The sequence below is a fragment of the Dermochelys coriacea genome, chromosome 25 (genome assembly GCF_009764565.3).
Source record: "Dermochelys coriacea isolate rDerCor1 chromosome 25, rDerCor1.pri.v4, whole genome shotgun sequence".
NCBI classification, from domain to species: Eukaryota; Metazoa; Chordata; order Testudines; family Dermochelyidae; genus Dermochelys; species Dermochelys coriacea.
In genome coordinates this window covers 1,684,512-1,708,000 of record NC_050092.1, presented here as the reverse complement: position 1 = coordinate 1,708,000, position 23,489 = coordinate 1,684,512, and the positions used below count along the sequence as shown (strand labels likewise).

The 23,489-nt window shown below is 51.0% G+C and overlaps 1 protein-coding gene across 3 annotated transcripts in view; it reads left to right on the top strand.

Moving 5' to 3' along the window:
* Positions 1-7,016: 7,016 nt before the first annotated feature.
* PRAM1 (PML-RARA regulated adaptor molecule 1) overlaps positions 7,017-23,489 on the top strand; it is a 35,264-nt gene continuing 18,791 nt past the window's right edge. Inside the window, exons 1-6 of one of the 3 annotated variants that reach the window (XM_043502867.1) lie at positions 7,017-7,264; positions 10,210-10,894; positions 17,525-17,627; positions 18,402-18,514; positions 20,199-20,247; positions 22,155-22,254. In XM_043502867.1, the coding sequence (XP_043358802.1) occupies positions 7,262-7,264; positions 10,210-10,894; positions 17,525-17,627; positions 18,402-18,514; positions 20,199-20,247; positions 22,155-22,254 (1,053 nt within the window). In that variant the 5' untranslated portion in view covers positions 7,017-7,261. The remainder of the gene's footprint in view (positions 7,265-10,209; positions 10,895-17,524; positions 17,628-18,401; positions 18,515-20,198; positions 20,248-22,154; positions 22,255-23,489) is intronic. The other 2 variants (XM_043502866.1, XM_043502865.1) reach the window with 2 other exon arrangements.

Here is a 23,489-nt window from a genome sequence, read left to right as displayed (position 1 = left end):
CCCGGACCCTGCTCCTCGTGACTCTGGGCCCCAGCTGTGTCCCGCCCCTCCCCCACGGGAACGTGGCGCGCGGCCCAGCCCGCTCGACGGGGTCTCCCCGGGGGGCGGCGCCATCCGGCCTCCCCAGAGCGCCTCAAAGGAGTGGCCGGAGCGGGGTGGCCGGAGGGAGCTGCAGGGGCCCCAGGCCGGGGGTTCGTGCCGGGCTAACAGCCATGACGGACCAGGGACCTCTCCGCTTCCTTCTGCGCCCGAGCCCCGAGTGCCCCCCCCGCGGCCGGAGCCCCGAGTGCCCCCGCCCCCGCCCCCCCCGCGGCCGGAGTCCCGAGTGCCCCCGCCCCCCCCGCGGCCGGAGCCCCGAGTGCCCCCGAACCGCCTGCGGCCGGAGCCCCGAGTGCCCCCGCCCCCGCCCCCCCGCGGCCGGAGCCCCGAGTGCCCCCGAACCGCCTGCGGCCGGAGCCCCGAGTGCCCCCGCCCCCGCCCCCCCGCGGCCGGAGCCCCGAGTGCCCCCGCCCCCCCCCGCGGCCGGAGCCCCGAGTGCCCCCGAACCGCCTGCGGCCGGAGCCCCGAGTGCCCCCGCCCCCGCCCCCCCGCGGCCGGAGCCCCGAGTGCCCCCGCCCCCCCGCGGCCGGAGTCCCGAGTGCCCCCGAACCGCCTGCGGCCGGAGCCCCGAGTGCCCCCACCCCACAAGGCCGGGGGAGTCCCAGCCGCGCCCGTTGGCCCCACCCCGGGCTGGCTTGAGCACCGCCCGGAGCCTCCCCAGCCAAGCCCCAAGCTCCAGGGTGGAACTGGGGAGCTGAGCCCCCACTTGCCTCAGAGGAGGGGGGCACAGACCGGAAGCGGCCACAGCCTAGGTTAGGGGAGGCTTAGCCTTCCCTGGCCTGTGACACCCGGCCCCCCGCCTTTAGCCTTCACAACATCCCTTGGCTCCCCAGGATGTCTGTGCCTTGTGCCAAGCACTTCCTGGGGTTTGCTTTAAACTTGCTGCCTGTTCATGTCATTGGGTGGCCCCTAGTTCTTGCCTTAGGAGAAAGAGTAAATAACACTTCTCTAGTCACCTCCTCCCCCCAGTCATTATTTCATAGACCCCTTGCATAGCACCCCCAGGTCATCTGTTTCTAAGATGAACAATCCAAGTCGTCGTAACCTCTCCTCATAGGGAAGCTGTTCCAGCTGTCCAACCCTTTTTGTTGCCCTTCTCTTTACCTTTGCTAATTCTAATTTTTTTTTAGATGGGGCGACCAGAACTGCCCACAGTGTTCAAAGTGTGGGCGTACCATGGATTTATGTAGTAGCATTATGATTTTTTTTCTGTTTTCTTATTTAGCCCTTTCCTCATGGGTGGCGGGGGGAGCCCCACTTCAGGGAGGCTAGCCTCTGGCTTCACCCCTTCCATGCCCCCCCTTGCAGCCGGAGCCCCGATACCCCCTGCCCGCCCCACATCCCTCTCCCTGAGACCCCCTACTCGGCCCGAGACTCCCCTCTGTGGCCAGAGCCCCGAGACCCCCTCCCTCCATCTGCGGCCCAAGACCCCCCCTGCCACAGCCTGAGCCCCAAGACCTTCTCCCCACCCCACCCCCGCAGCCAGAGCCCTGAACCCCCCCTGACCTCCCTCTGTCACCAGATGCCCTGGCCCCTCCAAAGCCTGGATCCCTCTCCAGGGCCGGAGCCCTGAGACCCCCTGCTCGTCCCACAAGCTGGAGCTCTGAGACTCCCTGCCCTGCCCCCCTGCAGCCTATGCCCCAAGACACCCTCCATGGCCAGAGCCCCAAAAACCCCTCCCCCCCAGCCCAAGCCCCGAGACCCTCTCCCCACTCTGCAGCCGGAGCACAGCCCTCAGACCCCCCTCCGCAGCTTTAGCCCCGAGAACCCCTCCATGACTGAAGCCCCGAGACACCCCCGCCATGGCTGGAGTCCCTCCCAGTCCTCACAACCCAATTCTCTATACTTCAAGTTCTAATAAGTGAATCCCGCATTACTGTCTCCTGTTTCTTCCTATCCTTGCAACAAAGCCCATTGCCAACTGTGTCCACATATCTATTCAGGGGACCCCATCATAGGGCCTAATCACATCAGCCACGCTATCAGAGGCTCGTTCACCTGCGTATCTACCAATGTGATATATGCCATCATGTGCCAGCAATGCCCCTCTGCCATGTACATTGGCCAAACTGGACAGTCTCTACGCAAAAGAATGAATGGACACAAATCAGACGTCAAGAATTATAACATTCAAAAACCAGTCGGAGAACACTTCAATCTCTCCGGTCACTCGATTACAGACCTGAGTGAGCTGTAGCTCATGAAAGCTTATGCTCAAATAAATTTGTTAGTCTCTAAGGTGCCACAAGTTCTCCTTTTCTTTTTGCGGATACAGACTAACACGGCTGCTACTCTGAGACCTAAAAGTGGCAATTCTTCAACAAAAAAACTTCAAAAACAGACTCCAAGGAGAGACTGCTGAATTGGAATTAATTTGCAGACTGGATACAATTAATTTAGGCTTGAATAAAGATGAGTCATTACACAAAGTAAAACTATTTCCCCTTGTTTATTTCCCCTCCTACTGTTCTTGTAAAGTGCTGGAAATGGCCCACCTTGATTATCACTACAAAAGGTTCCCCCCACCGCTCTCCTACTGGTAGTAGCTCACCTTTCCTGATCACTCTTGTTACAGTGTGTATGGTAACACCCTTTGTTTCGTGTTCTCTGTGTATATAAAATCTCCCCACTATATTTTCCGCTGTATGCGTTCGATGAAGTGAGCTGTAGCTCACGAACGCTTATGCTCTAATAAATTTGTTAGTCTCTAAGGTGCCACAAGTCCTCCTTTTCTTTTTCCTAAAACAGGGTCCCGTCCCCCAGAGGGGTATCCTCAGTGAGTGAGGATACCATGACAACGTCGGGAAGAACAGTCTATGAGATCGGTTCCCTCTGTTCCGGCTTGATGTTCTCCTTCCTGGAGGCTTTCATCCTCCCCAACAGCACAGAGGCTGCCAGATTGGGGCTGGGCCCGCTTTGCTGTGTCCTGGAAAGTCTGGTCTGTCTCCCTGTCTGTCTCCCTTAGCTCCTCCAGTTCAGCCCATATTCAGCCTCTGAGGGCCAGGAGCTGCATGCACCAAATGCACACATAGACCACCTACCCACAAGGCAGGTAATCGTATATGCTGCATTCAGCGCATATACCCCCTACCCTGCTGCTGGCCATCTGCTTATATTATTTTGACTCTTGCAGGGTTTTAGTTCGTTTCTTTGTTCTTTGTTATTCAGGGGGATATTGGGCTAAGTTTAGAATATGTTTGTTAGGTGTGTCTGGCTCTCATGCACCCTCAAAATTCCCTTCCAAACGCCCATTTGCTGCTCTACTGGTCACTTAGGAGCTGACTTTTTAAACCCCTCTTCTTCCTGAGTTAGCCCCACCCCTCCTCAAGAGTTCCTAAAGGGAATAGGGATCAAAGGATGCTGGGCTAGGTAGGGTAGTATTTTCTGCATTTTATAGATGGGGAAACTGAAGCACAGATGGATTAAGTGACTTGGCCAAGCTCATACAGGAAATCTGTGGTAGACCAGGGAATTGCACCCTGAGCTCCTGAGTCCTAAAGTTTCTGGGTCTGTCTACACAGCAGTTTGGAGTGAGTGGGAGTGAGCTCACTAGCCGGGGTTTGACAGACTCGAGCTAGCAGGGCTAATGCTGTTGACACTCTAAAAACGGCTGATCTGACACTTAGGGGGCAGGGTGGGTTTCAGAGCCTGAGCTCCAGCCTGAGGTGCAACTTCAGCACACTCTCTGGCTATTTCTAGAATGCTAGCGTGAGCCCCATAAACCCGTCTGTTGATCCAGATGGGGAAGCTTGTGTCTGCTTGCTCCAAAGTGTAGACATACCTTTAACCCCAAGGCCATCCTCTTCCTAAAGTTCATGGGGTGTTCTCTGCATAGAGCTCAGAAAGGCAGACCAGGGCTTGCCTCCTGCCTCGGAAGCCCATTCATTCCCTGTCCTCTTGGACCCCGTGTACAGCTGCCACCTCTGAGACAGCAAAACTGGCCACTGGCCACCCCGCAACAAGAAGAATGGTCTTAGTGCTGACCATAGCGAATTATTGCTAACATGTTTAGAGAGCCATTTTACACACAATTGGAGTATTTTGCTGTTGTTTTATCATTTTTCTTAGCTTATCCTAACATGGCACCGCCTTCCAGACTACAGGCCTGTGCACCGTCAAGAGCTTGAATGTGCTCAAGTGAAAAAAAATCGGGCACTTTAAATCTTTTAACCAGCAAGGTGGTATAGCCACCAGCCAGCTGGCAACTGCCCTGCGCTACAACTCTCCATAAGCCTTCCCGTCCCCCACTTTTGGCACATTTCCAACCTCTCACTGTTACTAGAATCCCCAGTACAGTGCTAGGTCACTCACACAGCACCTATTATTTGTTTCCCAAATGTCAGTTAATAGTGTCTGACCCCACAGAGGCAGGGCAGTACTGTTACCTCCCCCCCATTTTGCACAGAGAACTGAGGCTCAGTGAGATTAAGATCAGAAGCAGGTGACAATTGCAGTTGATCTGTTTTAAATGTCTCAGCCAATATCCCATAGGAAGTCTCTGATAAGCCAGGGACAGAGCCTAGATTTCAAGGGGAGGAGGTGTATGAAGCTACTTTCTTGATCACAAACAAGATCATCCCTTTCCTTCCTATAGGCCTTTTCCTTGTTCATTGCACTGACTTTATTCATAGGTAGCTATTTGCTATCGGCAGTGTATCTCAGTGCTTTGGAGAAATGGGTATGCAGGGTAGCTCTACTATGCACACAAGGTAGCCTGTGGGAAAGAGTTGTTTTGCTATGGGCGAGTCCTTGATTCTGCTCCAAGCTGTCAGGTACTTGCCCTACCTGTTCGCAGAACAATCTGATTTTTTGGGTAGGTTTTAGAAGATGCAAATCTGCATCTGCAAATCCGCTTTTAAGCAAAATCTGCTTTAACAGAATAGACAAAAAAAAAAGTCCTGATGTGGAACCATACTGTCCCCTCATGGATCAGCAGCAGGGTTTAAATAGAGGCCCTCATATTTACATCACAAACAGGTACCCTTTGAGCTGGCATACACTTTGCTTGTGAGTTAAGCAACTATTTGCTCAACAGCAGTTAAAAAGGAGTTGGAATCAGGACTCCTGGGTTCTGTTCCTGGCTATGGGAGGAGAATGAGGTCTGGTGTTTAGAATAGAGAATGAAAACAAGGCCTAGCACATTTATTTCAAAAGGCAGTGTAGCTATGTGGATGAGACTGGAGTCTGCCATATTTAAGACCTTCCAGCTCTACCAACAGTGACTTTGGGCAACTGCTCTAAAATGGGGGAAAGGATAACAGAGGACCCTAAGGTAGCACAATAACAATAGATGACTGTGAGCTCACATTATAATTACATGACAGCATTAGGGGAGGCAGCATGGTCCAGCAGTGCGTGTGCTAGGCTGGGACTCCGCATATCTGAATTCTTTCCCTGGTTGTGACACTGCAAAGTCACTTAATGTTTCTCTATCTGTAAAACGGATATTGATACTGGCCTCCTTTGGAAAATGCTTTGAGAGTGACTGCGTTACCATCCTACTCAGGAACAACTCCCTGCCCTGGCAACATAGTTGCTGATCACGAATGCCTTGTGCTCTCTGCAAATCTCATGAGGCTCTGAGGAGCAGGAGCAGTGCGTTCAGTTTGGCCATTGTAACACTATACGACTAACTAACAAAACTTGCCCAGATAGTCACCCACAGGAGCGCAACCATCTCACTGTAGTATAAAGAGAGAACCTGAGACGTGGTAAAGGGGCCTGGAGTGAAGCCTAAGGCCTGAACTAAAGTCAGGCCCTGCTGATATAAAGCAAAGTTAGCAAGAGTCAGGCCCTGTTATAAAACAGATGCCTGTTTACAGGTGCACTGTCCGGCACAGGAACTTGGCAACAACATGGCTTGTGTTCCAAAAACACAAGCCCTCTTAGGCACTAGATATTCACATAAACACATTCCAAAAGGGGGGTACCAGGATACCCTGATACAAGGTTATGGTATAAACACACTCCCCAAAGATAATACAGGACACACTGACCCCTCCTAAAGAGATAGTAGGATGACACGGTGATGGCTGGAGATGTTTTGATCGAGCCAACATGTACAAGATAAAGGGTGGGAACTAACCACATCAGAGGGGCAATATGTAACTTGGTTGTGTCAGCATAAAAAAGGGGCCACAGAGGGGGTGTCTTTGTCTGGCCTAGTGGGGAGTGGAAGATCCTGTCGCTCACTGAGCGGAGTCCATTGTCACGGGCATAATGTATTAGTGGCCCCATAGAGTCTGCCAGGTACTCGTAATGTGCTTTCTCAACAATAACCCTGGCTGAGCACCTTCGCTACTAAACCGAGTCTGTGGCCTTCTTGGGCAGTTCAGTCAAGATCTGTTGTACTGGCTGTCTGTGCAGAGCTGGTGCAGCACATGGAGAGAACACACGCAGCCAACAACTGATAACACGTACTTCAACTTCAAATCAATATAAACACAGTTCTTACATCCAAACGAGAGCTAAGGGAAGAACTGAGGGTTTGGTTTGATGGCTGAACTGAAAAATCCAGAAAAAATGTGGTTAGTCACAAAACGAAATGGAATTTTTAAAATTTTTTCTTGACAAAATGAAATAATCCAGGTCAAATGAAGCACTGTGAATGTTGGCTTGAAACAAAATGCCAACATTTTCTACAAAAGTTTCAAAGTGGTTGGTTTTGAAAATGTTAACACGAAGCATCCTGACATTTGTAATTTTGGTTTTTGGGTTTTTTTTTCAGATGAACTATTTGCCAAAGTCGACCCAAATTTGCAAATAATTTTGGACCATGAAAGATGCATTTTTGGGGGTGAAATTTCTATTTGCCAGAAAAAAATTGTCCAACTCTACTCCAAAGAACCAAGTCTGTGTAGCTACGCCCAGCTCAGTGTCAGCAGGACCCGGTGCTACCACTCTGGCACCGACTTAAGCTAGGTCAGAAAGAGCTGCTCCCCCGCCCCTCGCTGCTTCTCATACAGACCACAACTACTTCCTGAAGTTAGACAGTCGCTTGCCACGCACCTGGCAAAAGCCTTTGGTTTCAAGATGCAGTAAAGGCAGAGGGTAACCAGGCTACATACAAATGCTGGATCCCAACTTCCCACAGGCAATTCTGCGTGAGGACATTTGACTCTACATGGAGAGAGGGAGAGAAGCAAGCGCCTAGTGACAGAAAATGGTGAGTAATTTACCGTGTCTGAGTTGTTCACACCTGGTCTGTGAGGAACACAAGGGCAGGAGAACAGGACACAGGCAGTGGGGCAGGATTCCTCCATAGCACTAGGAAAGATGGAGTGTCTTATTGCCAGCCAGACTCAGCAAGAGCAACACGGGGTGAGCCTTGCTCCAGGTCAGAGGATCAGCAAAAACCATTGTGCAGCACATCCCCGTGGACAGTAGGACTTTTCCATTTGTCCAGTGTGGTGCACAAAGAACCACCAGAGGATATCAGATTGCTTTGCAGTGTGAGATGTAAACCAGATGGGGATCACTTCACTCAGCACTGAAATGCAACCACCTTCGGGTCAGACCCAGAAGCTGGATAGAGGCACACAGCAACACTAAACAAACTAGGTCAAGATGTGATGTCTTTTTCAAAGCTACGCTCTAGTTCAATCACAAGCTGTTGGGCTCGATGCAGGAATCACAGGGGAAAACTGGCTTGTGCAGGGGGTCAGACTAGCACAGGGGTTCTCAAACCGGGGGTCGGGACCCCTCAGGGGGTCACAAGGTTATTACATGGGGGGTCGCGAGCTGTCAACCTCCACCCCAAATCCCGCTTTGCCTCCACCATTTATAATGGTGTTAAATATATAAAAAAGTGTTTTTAATTTATAAGGGGGGTTGTACTCAGAGGCTTGCTAGGTGAAAGGGGTCACCAGTAAAAAAGTTTGAGAGCCACTGGACTAGAAGATTTGGTCCCTTCTTGCTTTAAAAATCTATGAAAGCAGAGACGATTACTGTACATGAGTGACACTAAAGAGGTGTTTAGGGAGGTAGAATACAACAACCTGAGTTGGAATTCGGTCAGGATATGGGGGTATCAGCAGCTTTAGTTCATAACTAGACTTTTTTTTCCATCCTTTTTTTTTTTTTTAAATTCATGAAATGGCTGCAAAATGGACATTGGCATGGTTCAAAAAGCAATTCTGGGTCAAATATTCGCACTTGTGAATCTTGAAAAAGCTGTTTTATACAGTTGCTTCTTCAGAAGCCACCTGGCCTATGGGGGAAGTAAAGACTTGGAGGACAGATGCCACGTTCTGTCTCCATCTGTGCTACTGCTGGTAACAATACTCATCTTGCAACTGCTGGGGATAGTGGCTACTTCCGTGCCTGCTCCCCTTGATGTCAATGAAAGCTGGGAGTGCTCCCGGCTTTAGAGATCAGGCAACTCATTTAGGTGCCTACATTTAAGTACTCAAGTTTTAAAATTTTGCCTTTAACTTCTTTGTGTCTGATCCCTCATCTGTAAAACTAAATCACGTACAAGTACAAAGTACAATTTAAGTCTGGGAGTAGCACGGGGAAGAGACAGATCCGATGGCTTTGGGAGAGCAAATCCAAACGTGCTGATTAGCTGTTTTGTAAAGGGACAAAATAGGTATTGCATGGTCTGGGAAATGACTGGTGGGCGGCTCGCAAGATGACCCCTTTGTGGGGATGCGGTCCATGCTATACAAAATTTACAATTACAAGCTTTACAAAATTCCAACTACATTACACCTGCTGCTCTCTGGCATGCACTAGTTTGGCAGTGCTACCCCAAAAGCAATCAAGGCAACCATTCCCCGGGGATTTCCAACACAGAGGTTTCTAGGCCATTTGGGCAGCTCTGAAATGCTGTTGTAGAGGCCAGCCCCTCGCTGGTGCAGTTACTAGCCTGTCTCACTTCACAGTGTGTGCTCAGCACAATAGTAACCACACAGGAAGCTCATTGGGCACTGCTCTGAAAAGCGTGGGGAGTTCCTCCCACACAAACACAGGACTCGCTCACCCAGATGGCGGTGACGGCGAGGGCAAGGTGACGAGCAGAGGCATGCAACTGGGACTGCCTCGGCCTACAGCTGCAGTGCTCACTAGTGAGGCCATGATTCCCAAAGGGCAGCCTCAGCTGACACCCCTGAATCAGGCTATTGCACCTGCCAGGCTTTGCAAAGAAAAATGCAACTGGGGTACAAGTGAGCTGCCTGCTAGAGCCATGGCCAGGCAGCTGCACCCAGGAGGGAATTTTTCAAAGGGGTGTATGACCCAAGGAATGCACCTAAGAGCAAGTGGGTTTTAGGGCACAAATACTGTGCACTGGAAATTGCTCTTGTAATAGTCAGGGTGCAGCTGACACCAGCAACTCAGCATTACCCGTCAAGAGAGGCCCAGCCACGCAGCAGCCAACGTCTCCAGGCAGCATCATCTCTCAGTTCACACGGTGGCCAGGCTGACCGGTTCCCTGGGAATCACTTTGCAGCAAGATGGTCCCAGAGGGACCAGGAGCAGGATGGAGAGGATATGTGGCTGTCTCCTGACTCCCCTCATTTTGCCATTGACTTCGATTGGGGTTGGGAGCAGGACTGGGTGCTTTGCTCCCTTCCAAACCCTGTGCAGTGTCTGGATACTAAATTCTACTCTTCGCTCTGTTGGTGTCAGTGTGAAGTAACCCCACAGAGTCAGAGTGCCCCTCCCATTGGAACTCCTTCGGAGGGCACCGCGGGAGAAGGAACAGAGGAGAAAAACTCCCCGAGAGTGACCTATGGGCTTCTCCGGGTGGTTCTGTTGGGGGCCGGGTGCTTATCTTTGCCCCCATCCGCAGAACAAGCAGGAGGTTCAACCCTGAGATTATTCAACCACTGCCATCAGCATCGAGGCCCCATGGCTCCACAGCCGTGCCAGGGCCCCGCTGGCTGTTTGGACTGTAGGCTCTTTCTCTCCAGTTTTGTGCAGAACCTTACATAATGGGGCCTCTAGTTGTTACTATAATACAAAGAATGATCGTTTGCCAGATGGGATGTGAAATGTTTGTGGTTTTGATTAATTTTACTCCATGGACATTGTCAGGGTGGTTGCCTAGAACTGTCCTGAATGATCCTCAGACACATGTGGAAATTAACATTGTCTGCTCTGTCCTAGGAAGGAGAACGTGTTAAGCACCTACGGGCCAAGTTCCAAGGGAACAGACAAAAATTCCCTGAAATGAGCAACAGGCCAGGGAGTCAGCTTTCAGCCTCACTTGCAAAGGAGGAGACACACACACTTAAACCTGGATCTGAGAGGGACCAATCTACTAAATTACCCAAAACCAGGAGGATGGGTTTGAAAAATGCTCCTTTATGTCAGGATGAGGTTCCAGGCTTGGGGCCCCTTTGTGAAGATCCAGCATGGGTGGCTAACTCCAAGGATGGAAATGCTATGGAATCCAGCCTCCACCCAGCCGTTCTGCAAACAGGAATACGAGAGGCACCCCCTGAACAAAAGGGCACAAGGTGGAATTCAAACCTTCCTGAGAGAAGCCAGACTCAGACGACCTGGCCACTGATCAAGCATGCTAGGAATCAAGGAGTAAATGCTGGTGCCCCCCTGGTTTCTGCCAAAGGGACAGCTGTTCCATCCCTACTGGACACTCCAAGAAGCATATCAGAGAAATGGCAACTTAAGGTTCCTAGGAGAAAGCCGCTGCCACATGCAACAGCACTGGGAGTCAAGCCAATGAAACCCCAGCGCCCTCCTGAGGTGGATCTAGAGGGGTTCCGGAAGGCTGCTGCTATCAGAGCACATGCTTATCCTGCACCAGAGCCAGGGAGAGGCATGAGGCATGGTATGTCCAGGAGTACTTGGGTTACATACAAACCCCCAGGCAGCTAGAGGAGAGCGGCCCTCCAGGATGGGGAGTCACTAGTGCAGGAAGGAAAAGCTGCTGAATTAGGATCTGGAATTCCTTTGAGTGGAAGTGTTGAGACTTTTAGGGAAAGATGCGGTTCTGGCAAAGAAGAGGCGGGTTTTATAAACATAATAGGATGAGGGAAGAACTAGAGAGGAAGTCGATCCATTAATAAATGAGGAGATGGAGGAAATTAATGAGGACTCAGAAATTACTGAGATGCTGTGCTTGTTTTTGCCTTTAGCAAAAGAAAGCCAGAGTGGTGCCTAGTTAGGAAGTGAGCTGGAGAGAGCTGCTTACACACTGGTTGGCTTAGGTAGGGTTACCATACACCCGTATTTTCCCAGACATGTCCAGCTTTTTGGTTCTTAAATCACTGTCCAGGAGGAATTTTTAAATATCTAAAAACGTCCGGGATTTTGTCATTATTATTTTTCCCCAAAGAAGAGTTGATCATTCAAGACAGAGAGTTAATGTTGATTACTCAAGAGAGTGCCCGCTTTTTTCCCCTAGCTCCCAACGCTTGTGCCGCAGAACAGCTGTTTCGTGTGGCTGGGAGGGAGAAGGGAGGGGGGGGAATGCGGCGCGTTCAGGGGAGGAGGTGGGGCCGGGGCGGGGATTTGGGGAAGGGGTCCAATGGGGCAGGGAGGAGTCAGAGTTGAGGTGGGGACTTTGGGAAAGGGATTGGAATGGGGGCAGGAAAGGGGTGGAGTTGGGGCAGGGGCAGGAGGGGGTGCGAGCAAATCCCCCCCCATGGAATGTTCTCTTTTTTGAATGTTCAAATATGGTAACCCGAGCTTAGGGAACTAATGAACTTCTCTGTAGCTGGCAGTAACTCACGGAGAACAATCTCCCCCCCAGACAGCCCTGCATGCTCTCTGATACTTTTGTGTAGCGGTGGAATTGGGAAAGGTACTTGGAGTCAGCAGGAGCATCCGAGTGGGGCCCAGACAGCTGTCATGTTCCTGCTTTTTGTGTCCAGCCTGAATTGCCAGAAGCCACCTTTGGTATTAATGACTGCAAAGACTTTTGTGTTGGCTCGATGTGGCAACACTCCTCCCCTTGTAGGCAGGGAACAGTGCTCTGCTGAAGTCCTCAGGGTCTAAGCAACTTGCATAAGATCACTGCCCTGCTGACCTTAGCTCTTTTCACAAACCTCTCGTTCCACAAGCTTGTTGGGGTCTTTGTTGTTCTTTGCACTGCTCTGAAGGATGGATGTTGGGCCCTTTAGCCAGTTCATGCTCCATGTCTTAAACTTGGGGCAGGAACGCTGGAGCCTGTGTAGAAGTGGTGGTGCCACTGGTGCCAGAGCTGTGGCCTTGCCACCTGCTCCCCCTCATCCCCCAGGGCCCTGCCCCTTGGCCAGGCTGGAAGCCAGAGCCTGGCCATGGCAAGAGCCACCAAGGGAGCCAGAGCTGCGGTGTGGAGCCTTGAACCCTCTACCTGCGCTGGGCAGGGGACTGGGGTGCCCGAGAGCAGACCCCAACCCATGTCTCCACCCCCAAAGGTGTGCCACTCAGCTTATCAGCTTTCCTAACATGAAGCGCAGCCTCTGCTGCCACTGTGTGCCTGCCCAAGGCTGCTACACCCATGTTAAAAAGTGGACAGGCATGGCCCTCCAATCTCCCAATTCTGGCGCCCCTGACTTGGGGCCCTCCTCCGGAGAGCACTCTGCTGGTCTCAGGTGCTTCTGGCCTCCATTGCTGTAACATCTGAGCACATCACAATCATTCATATATTTATCCTCGCTACATCCCTTGGGGTAGTGCAATACTGTTATAGCCCTTGTACAGATGGGGAAGGCAAGCAAAGAGAGAGTGAGTGACTTGTGTAAGGTCACACAGACCCTATGTAGGGGAAGCAGGGAATCAAACCCTGTTCTTATGAGTGTTAAGGGGGTGCCTCTAAACACTGATCCTAAATCCATACTATAATCAGGAGCCTAAATCCATACCATAATCCTTGTGTCAGCCACGCTCTTCTCCTGCATCAGTTGTAGTGCATCCCTGGTGCATTTTCACTCTGAGATGTCTTGCAGACAGGTTCCTCATTCGCTGTAATTAGAATCTTTTTCTTACAGGTTTCAGCTGAAACAAGTGGTTTCTGTAACCCTTTCACCACTTCAAAGTGTAATTCTTACATGTACAGCACAGTGATAAGAATCAGCACATAACCTTAGTTTGATTTCACACTGTTGCAAAGCTGGGTTTCCTTCTTGTCAGTAATTGGTGCAGTTAGGTCACATAACAGTCCTTTCTGAGACAGAAGTTCCTTACCTGGCTGTTTGCCAGGATGCACACTTAGCTGTTTTCCTGGTGTTCTAGCTGGACCTATAATACTGACTATGGATACATCAGGTTTGCTGGCCTCTTTTGCCTTCATCCAAATGGACCTTGTTTTGCTACCTATGCAGTCAGCAGGCTTTCGTAAAATGGTTTATCTCCATCTCTCTGCCCTCACACGCTGGCTATCACACAATAATGATACACAGTAATCTCAATACACAATAGTTTCTGCATTGCCCTCTTTCCTGTTGTTTGTCTTTTCTTTTCTGTGCAGGTGTCCCCCACTACATTACTGGTTTTGCCTGGGTTGGGCTGGATTCATTTTTCAGGCACAAATTTATAATGTAGTGAATCTAGCTTGGCCTCTCCTCACATCTGAGCCCTGGCATCTACATCTCTTGTGTCCAGTGCCATGTCGTCTTGTATCAGTTTACCATGCAATGACCAGACATGCCTGCCAGCTGATCCCTGGGTTTGGAATGTCCCTGGGCTGTTGGGTTAAGTGCATTCATACAGTACGTTCCTGGATGGCTGGAAGAGCTTCTCCTTTGCTTCCAGGGGCTCTGTAACATCCTGCTGCTGTGCTCCAGACAGCATGAGAAGCTGGTAAATATGGGAGCAGTCTGTTCACAGCAAGCCTTACCTAAGGAGCTCCCTTGTCCAGTTCACTTGCAACTTCACAGGCTTTCCATTGTGGCTGAAGAAACGCCTGACTTGCCCTCTAAGGGAACTGGATTTATTTCCGATCACTCAAGCTTCCTCACACAACCCGAGTTCTCCGTACGGACCAAAGAAAAGAGTTACTGATCTAGAGGCAGATTTAGTGGCCAGAGTGATAAATGGTATCCAAGTAGCACAGTCACTATTGGTATCCTCACAGCAAGTCCAGCCCTCTCTGCCTTCATGCAGTCTTTGGGCTGGAAGCTGATTTGTTTTTGTTCTTTACTTGAGGGTCTAAAAACACTCAAATTGTCCCAGCCTTTCTGATGCCACGTTTCAGCAAAGGCATTTCAAACAGCAGTGCTACTGTTCTCTGGACAGCCACGAGGGGGTGCCAGACACTGGTACTCAATGCCCAGTCTGGGAGCTGGGGACCCAGGTGTGTGCGCAGGGGTCTGGCGCGGGGAGGGAGTCAATCCAGGGGAGCGCTGGATATAGGAAGGCAGTCAGTCCAGGACCGTTAGGGAGCCGGGCCTGGGGAGGATCCATTTCTGGACAATGGAAGGGAGAGAGCTGGAATGAAGCTATAATAGAAACCCCCTCTAGAAGGAGATGGGCTGAGTGTGATGTGTGTTGTCATTGTAGCTCTCACTGTTGTAGGCTCTTTCACCCATAGGGGGTGGGGGGAGGCTGTGCCTTCCTGCAGGCTTTCTGGGATTTTGTCAATACAAGTCAATACGATCTTGGATTCCGGTGTACAGTGACGTATGGCCTATGGAGGGCTGGCAGTAGGGTCACCATCAGGGAAGTCGAGCCTCTTTCACTTTCTTCTGAGAACTGTAAGACTTAATCGCTACCAGTGATGCAATCTTCAGGATTCTGGTTTAATAGCTCATGGGAGCTGTGCACGGGGCACAAACCCCCGACCATATAGAATTAAAAAATAGTGACTGTGCTGCTTGGATACCATTTATCACTCTGGCCACTAGATCTGCTTCTAGACCAGTAACTCTTTTCTTTGGTCTGTATGGAGAACTCGGGTTATGTGGGGATAAGTGTTCCGAAACCATTGTGATGATGTCCTAGTTTGGGCAACTGCACCTGGGGTCCAGCCAGGGCACCCACTCTAGGCTCCCAGCCCCTCAGCCATCACCTCTCTTGGATGGAGACCAAGTCTCTTGCCCTCCTGACCAGGGTTGTTCCAAGCTGCACAGTTCCCTGCCTACACTGTGAGTTCCCCAGCAAGTCAGACTGCCTCAGCCAGCCTGCTTGGCCTTCCTTCCTCAGAGGCTGTCAGGAGGTTAATTGCATCATTAGAAGTCACCAGACAGCCCTTTCTAAGGGTAGTGTCTACACTAAAGTTTATGTCAGAATAACTTGTGTGACTCAGGGGTGTAAATAAACCACGCCCCTGAGTGACATAGGTTACACCCACAGATGTGCCGGCGTGGGCAGTGCTGTCAGTGGGAGAGCTTCTCCTGCTGCCCGCACAGGCGGTTTTATTACACCAACAGGCGACACAGCACCCGACTCATTCACTGCAATGCACCGTACAAGCTGCATGTCCAGTGAACTCCCCCCAGCGCCTTTTCGCATTGACTGTGGCCAGGTCTACATTTGAGCATAAGCTTTCGTGAGCTACAGCTCACTTCATCGGATGCATTCGGTGGAGAATACAGTGGGGAGATTTATATACACACACAGAGAACATGAAACAATGGGTGTTACCATACACACTTAAGATGAGCTATTACCAGCAGGAAGGGGGGGGGAAGGAGGAAAACCTTTTGTGGTGATAATCAAGGTGAGCCATTTCCAGCAGTTGACAAGAACGTCTGAGGAACAGTGGGGGGTAAGGAGGGGGGAAATAACATGGGGAAATAGTTTTAATTTGTGTAATGACCCATCCACTCCCAGTCTCTATTCAAGCCTAAGTTAATTGTATCCAGTTTGCAAATTAATTCCAATTCAGCAGTCTCTCCTTGGAGTCTGTTTTTGAAGTTTTTTTTTGTTGAAGAAGAATTGCAACTTCTATGTCTGTAATCGAGTGACCAAAGAGATTGAAGTGTTCTCCGACAGGTTTTTGAATGTTATAATTCTTGATTCAGGTTTCAGAGTAGCAGCCGTGTTAGTCTGTATTCGCAAAAAGAAAAGGAGTACTTGTGGCACCTTAGCGACTAACAAATTTATTAGAGCATAAGCTTTCGTGAAGTGAGCTGTAGCTCACGAAAGCTTATGCTCTAATAATTCTTGATGTCTGATTTGTGTCCATTTATTCTTTTACGTAGAGACTGTCCAGTTTGACCAATGAACATGGCAGAGGGGCATTGCTGGCACATGATGGCATATCTCACATTGGTAGATGCGCAGGTGAACAAGCCTCTGATAGTGTGGCTGATGTGATTAGGCCCTATGATGGGGTCCCCTGAATAGATATGTGGACAGAGTTGGCAACGGGCTTTGTTGCAAGGATAGGTTCCTGGGTTAGTGCTTCTGTTGTGTGGAGTGTGGTTGCTGGTGAGTATTTGCTTCAGGTTGCGGGGCTGTCTGTAAGCAAGGACTCTCCTTCTCCCAGGGCCAATGGAGAGGGGCTATTAGGGGTCAGTTCTGCTCTGTTCCCACACGCCCTAGAGCCTGGCCTCTCCCTCCCCTCTTCCCAGGGCTGATGGAAGCTTGTGATGGATGGAGTGTGAAGAACTGGGTTTGTGTTTGTTGCACCTTGAAGGACTGGCACACAGTGTTGCGAACGGTCACAATTTTATCTCACAAATGGGGTGATATTTAGTGCACTTCGTAAAGGCCCAGCTCATGGGTCATGCAATCAGCTTGCATTTAAAAAGAAAAGTAGATTTCTATCCCCAGTGTTTTTTTGAGGAAAGCTTGAAAACATGGCCAGAGAGTGACTTAAAAGAGCAACAGCCAGGAACAAAAAGAACCCCAGATTCATTAGGATTAAAAAATCCTCTTGTGATTTTTAAGCCAATCTCGAGATTTTGTGGGGCCTGATTCATGGTTTTTCATTGCTTGGGGTTGATGATGCTGTATAAAGACATGTCATTGGACAGTGGCTGCAGTTGCAGTTAGTTGGCTACTGAACCCAAGATGGAACGAGTGGGCTGGGGTAGCTTTTTACTTGGGAGCCCCTCACTGTGCTAAAGAGATTTGTATGTATTGTTCCAAGCCAGTAAAAGTCCTTGTAGTTCATCCCAGGGCTGGGCTTGGCTGAATAGCATTCCTGGGAGCAGTGATGGGTGGGAGCAGCCTTTTAATGGGAGACTTTTTGAAACAGCAAGGTGACAGGTGAGGCAGCATGATTAAGAGACCGGAGCACTGCCCCGGCCAGGAGACTATGGAGGAGTCCATGACTGTGCCTTCCCTAGCAGGCTGGTTTGGGCACAGACCACATCTCCCTTCTTTTCCTCCCCTGCTTTCATGGCCCTCTCCAGTGGGGAAGGTGGCATGACCCTGCATACAGAATGGTCAGGGGCAGATCTGGAATCTAAACACGAGTTTCTTGGTGGGGGTGGGTCACTTGCATTGCCCTGACAAACCCAGGAAACTGGCTTGAAGTCATCAGTGAACTGGCTTTCCCCTCTACCCCTCCCCACAACCTTTGCTATAGGTCACCTGAAGCCAAATTCTGCTCTGTCTTCCCCAGACCGACTTGCACCTCAAGCTGCTTCATCTCCTTGTGTCCCGAGTTCAGTGGAAGAAGTACTGAGATGGTAATTCTTTCTTATTCTTGCTTTGCACCCCCAGCTACAGGATGGGCTGCTGCTGACCAAAGACCAGAGCTGCGGATACAGTCCAGCATTTTCAGAAGCAGCCCCTGAGTTTCTGGATGCTGCAGTTTCTGGGTGCCAGATATGAGACCCCTCGGGTTGGATTCCCCGTTGGACAGTCATTCAGACCAGTGCTCAGTGCCACCATTCTGCTATGGGGGTGTTTCACACCCATGGTGCACGAGACTAAATGGCACAAGCTGCAGGGCAGAGGAGAATCAGACCTCCGGGGTGTGATTCCTCCGTGATGCTGAGCACCATGATCTCCAAATGAAATCAATGGTAGCATCCAGAGAGCAGTAGCAGCCCGAGGTGTCTCATGTGGGAGACCTAGTCACTGGGGCACCAGATAATTTTGAAACCTCTGGCGCTGGTCTCCCTCTGTAGCTCAGGTACCGATCGCCATCTAGCACACACCCTGTTGTAGTTCATTGCTATAAGGGAGGCACAGCATTGCAGGCCCTTGCAGAGCACTCTGCAAAATGACGGCACAGCCTGCAGCCCCAAATCACACTCCTTGTGGTGCCTCACAGTGTCGCATGTTCCTGTCCCTGCTGTAGCCCACTGCCAGCCCCAGGCACATTTTGGCCTCCTGCCCCTTGCCATCCACCCTCTTGCAGTGCTGATGTTTGTGACAGTCTGTTAAACTTGGCTCTTGCACTGTGATCACACCCACCACAGCTCAGCTCCCTAATCCCATTCTGTCTGCTGCCCCAGTGACCAAGAGCAGATATATGATGATGTGGAAGCAGTTGGGCCAATTGGCATAGGGAAAGGACGTCCGTTATCGTCTGCTTCCCGGCTCCCAGCAAGTCCCCGCTCTGCAACAGGTACGTACCCCAGACTGGAGCAGGGGTTATGGAGCGTGTAGCCAGCACTGCAAATAAAAAGGTGGCCACTGCCCACTAGACACTGTTCAGAGCACAGCTTGCGAGGAGCTCACCGTCCAATACAAGCGTAGTGCGCAGCTCCACTCTGAAAAGTGAGTGTGCAAACCTGAACCCCCCCTCCTTCCCCGCTATCTATGTGCATCAGAGACATTTCTGATCAGTTCGGACCAGGGAAGATGCCACACACTTCTGGCGCTCAGACAGCTTGAATGTGGCCAAACACCAACTCTGGGACGCCCCTGACTGCCCGAGTCCCTCAGTGGGGGCCTGAATAGCACCTGGCTGAGCTTTTGAGAATTCAAGTTAGAGCAAATAGAAACTGTGTCTTGTGCTTCTGCAGCCTGCTAGCACAGCATGGGGAAAAGGAGCTGAATTAGCACTGTCAGAGCCTGGCACCAAAGTGCCCTCCCCTGTCCACTTCTCCAGGAGTTCAGACACCAGAGAGGTCGTTGTACTGTCCGAGCAGCCACAGGTGCCCACGAGCAGTTGGCTGAAGGGTCTTGAGGCCTTGGGGTGGATGCGGAAGGTAATGACATCTAGGCCTTGGCTATGTGGCAAAGTTTTATCATACAGTCCCAAGGGGACCCTCCTATTCCCTTATAACAGTGACGTTTTCTGTTTACCTTAATCCCATCCCAAGAGACATAAACTAACTGAAACAGGACTGCTCATACCAGAGTCAGAATGTCCACATGCAGGGATAGAGCGGTCTAAGATACATACCTTGGGTTAGACCCCAAATTCTTCCCCTTGTACCCAAGGATAACAGCTGCACATGGAGAGCACAACACCCTCTAGCAGTGAGGTTTGGAAACCTCAAGGGCCAGAGGCCTAGCTGAGTCCCGAGTCACCTTGGGCACCCAGTGCTAAGAGCAGATTTTCAAAGACAAAGCACCATCCACCTCTGCTTTGAAAATTCCCCTTCTTGGCTGAACACCCGAAACCCTCTGCAGAGCCCCAAGGTGAAGTCCTCAGTCTCCATTCCCTGCTGGGCAGAGCCTAGGAGCGTGAGTGAATGCGCCATCCATGCGCAGGCGACTGCCTGTGCTGTCTATCAGGGTTACCATGTTATTATGGTGACATGGTGCGATTCTGGGGACGCGATGGCTGGAGTTCTGAGCTCCAGCCACATCAGTATCAGAAAGATGTGCATCAATTCGGGGGACAGGGCTGTCAGAGCCAAAGTGAAGGGGCTGGAGAGACCGATTACTGACCCTCCTTAAAGACTGGCTAAGCAACAGCAAAGGAGGGACCTGAGAATGGTCTCCAGGTATTTGCAGAGGACAACATCATAGAATGAAGAAACTACCAGGGCATTCAGTGCCTTCCTGCCAGTCCAGGATGCCCCCTGCAAGGGGGAGAGGGGCAGGGCAAAATGTAAGCCTTCCTGACAGCAAGATGGGTCTAGCTGTGGAGTCATCTCCACACAGGAAGCCCCATCGTTTGGCACAGAGAAGACAGGGTAAAACCCTGGGGGCCAGGCTCTAGGGCTGGATGGGACCCAGCCTCCACCTCCAAGGCCGGCAAAGCATTCCCGCCAGCCACCCCTTTGAGCTTGTCTCAGCACGCGACTTTGCCACACCAGCCTCATTGACTCTTCTCCATGCACCATTTGTTTGTACAGGTGCCAAGCTGACCCTTGACAGATTTCCCCCCCCGCCCGCTGAGCCCAGGTAATCAATGGATTTATTTATTCAATGCTGCCCACATGACTAAACACTAGGCATCACCTAGCGCATTTGCTGTGCTTCTGCAAGGGCCACTGTTTTAGCTGAGCCCTGTGGGACTGAACTGGGGAACCACAAGAGCTATAAGCGTGTGGCTATAACATGAGCCACAGCTGCCTAGACAGGGCTCCAACAGCATCCTCTGCTCTGGGGATCTGCAGAGAGGCCCCGTAACAGCCTCAGGCAGCCAGCACGGTCAGGTCACATTTCCAAAGTTCTCTCTTTTTCAGCATGGATCTCACCCTACGGCCACGACCAGACTACAGTGGCACAGCGCCACGTCCCACACCAGCGGAAGGGGTTTTCCTGTCAGTGCTGTTCACCCTCCCCTCCAAGGGGCAGCAGTGGGGTTGACAGACACTTCTGTTGACCTAGCTGTGTCTATAGCTGGGGTTAGCTTGATCCACCCACGTCTCACAGGGTTTGAAATTTTTCACAGTCCTGAGCGATGTAGCTAGGTCGGTCTCATTTTTGGGTGTAGACCAGGCCTAAACTGCACAGCTGTGGAACTGCAGAGTACACATGGCTCTGGGCAGAGATTTCCAGCTGGGCTAAAACAGGATAGAAGACTGAGCTCCCCACTCATGGGATCAGCACAAACTTCTCTTACTAGGGCTTTGTGCTAAATGCCCTGTGTGTCTCTGGGGGCGCTGGGCTCAGTCCCTGTCCAAATGCCTATGTGTGTGTTGGTGCCATTCCCAGGCCCCTGGGCCAAGCTGGGCAGGCGAAAGGGAAGCGCTGTTTGGTTGATAAAGGTAACTGCATAGATGTAACATGATTTTTGCTTGGGAAACTCAGCCATGAATCTGGTAGAGCCCTCTGTATAACTGTGCATTTGACTGTATTAAAATTCAACAAACCCAAATGTTTCAGCCCTACCTGAAATGAAATACTTTGTTTTACTTTTTCTGATGGAAAATTAAGAATTCAGCTAAATTAAAATTTTCCCACTGAAAATTTTGAATGATCAAAAAGCTGTATTTTCCATTATTTGGATGAAAAATTCCTGACTTGCTCTCCTCATGGGGTTGCAGGCTCAGTCTGGGCCTCAGGGTTCTGTGGGGCATTGGTTCTCCAAGTCCTTGCCATCCAGACGGAAGTGAGAGCTCAGGAGCTATAATATAAGAAAACAATTTTAAAAACCTATTTAAAACAGTCTGTATCATAAAGAAGCCTGATGGTTATAAACCCACGTTTGGCTTTGCAGTTCAGCTTTGAACAAGAGTCCCCCACATGGGCGGAGTTAAAGAAAGGAACTGAGCCTTCACCTTTGGAATTTCAAGTTGTAGTTTCTTTATCTTCAACACTGCATTAAAGCCAGGGCTTGCTGTGGTGGTTTGCATGGAATATACCTTAGCTTAGCACAGGGATTGGTGCAGAATGATTCTCCAGGCCATCTATGGGCTTGATTCACTATAGACCCGCCTCTTGCGCAGTCATTTACACCAGAGCATGGGAGTGCAAAACAGGCCGGGGATGTTTCACTCTGGCTCTGTGCCGGAGTAAATATCTGAACACACTGCAGGGCCATGAGTCAGGCCTGACAAAGTTAAACACAAAGACACTGATTCTGTGCTCAATTTCACTGCCGTAAAGCTGACACAGAACCAAGTGGAGAATCCGGCCCAAACAGTTCAACTTCTCTGCTAGTTTGGAATGCAGCTCCAAAGCCCTGGACGGATGGAGACCTTGGGCTGTAGTGGGGCATCCCCAGCAGTGGAAGTGGGATGCGGTGTTATTGCCATTGATGATTTAATGTGAACTGGACAAGGGAGGATTGGGGGATGGGGGTGGAAAATGCTGCCTCTCCTGAACATTCCAGAAGATCATTGTGACTTTTCCTGGCTCTGCAGAAAATCCCAGATTTCGGAGCTAAGCGGGAAACGTGCAAAGAATCTCAAACAGTGCAAGAAAGAAGAGCAGACAGACAAGGAATTTCGGAAGAAATTCAAGGTGAGCAGCAATGGGCCCTTTTTCATAGCAATCCCCCCATGAGGTGCAGTCAGTCATTCATTCCCCTCCTGCAGCCATAGTGAGGGTGATGCCCTATGTGACACGGGTTTCACACAAAGCTAGAGAGAGATCTCCTCTATAAAACAACTCTGAATAGAAACCCAGACCAAAATCTTTGTTAGCTTAGACTTAACAGTCTTAGGTCCCCCACTACAAGATCTGCCCTAGCTCAAGCAGAAATGATGGGCTCAGTGAAGAAATAACTGTGTCAGGTTCCCAGCAGTGAAGTCCTGAATGGCCATCTGCCAGAACACCCCCACCAGTGTGACCTCACACACCCTGTACTTGCAAGGTCACGTTCTGCAGCCAAAGTGCCAGTCCACCATTCTGGTGTGATCCGGCCCCATCCAGCACAGCCATTCTCCGGCCAGTGCCGTGCAGGAGGTGAGGGATGATCTTAGAGATCCAGCCTGGCCTTACAGTCTCTGGTGGCATATGAGCACCTCTCAGTCTTTAACATGTGTACCCCATAACTTCCCCGCACACGCAGTGCTGCTAGCCTCAGGTTGCCGATGGGGAGCTGAGGCACAGAGAGGCTTGGCCAAGGTCCCCCAGGACATCTATAGGCCAGCAGGAATTGTAGCGAGGCCTCCTGCCTCCCAACTAGTGCCCAAAGCACTGGGCCAGCCTTTCACTCTGTCAGAGCCATGGCTGATTTGGGCGCTTTTCCTGTCAATGCAGCCCTTCCTCCGTCGCATCCCCTGCAGAGCTGTCTTCATCCCCACAGGCGCTCTGCCCCCAGCCTCCTCCCATCCCACATTCTTCAACATGCCCTCACACCATGCGATGCCACTTCCCTCCCACATCCACTGTTCCTGAGACATGGCCTATGGGTCAACAGGCGAGAGCGGACTGGGATAGTGAGCCGTAGCGGGGGGAAGGAGTTGCTGGGGAATGAGGCTGTGTCAGGATGCAAGGGGGAGCACGGCTGTGAGCAGGGGTATGGGGCTGTGGAGAGTGCACGATAATGGGGCATATGGGGAAACGGACCACTATCTGGGGGCTGGGGGAAGGGAGATGAAGAGAGAGCTCGTCTCTGTTCCACTTCTTCTAACCCCGTCTCACCACCCAGCTCACTCCCCACGTCTCCCCCATGCCGCCTCCACAAAACTGCTCTGCCTGCCCTCGCCAGCTCCCTCAGCCACACTGCGTCATGTGAAGCTGCCACCTGGTGG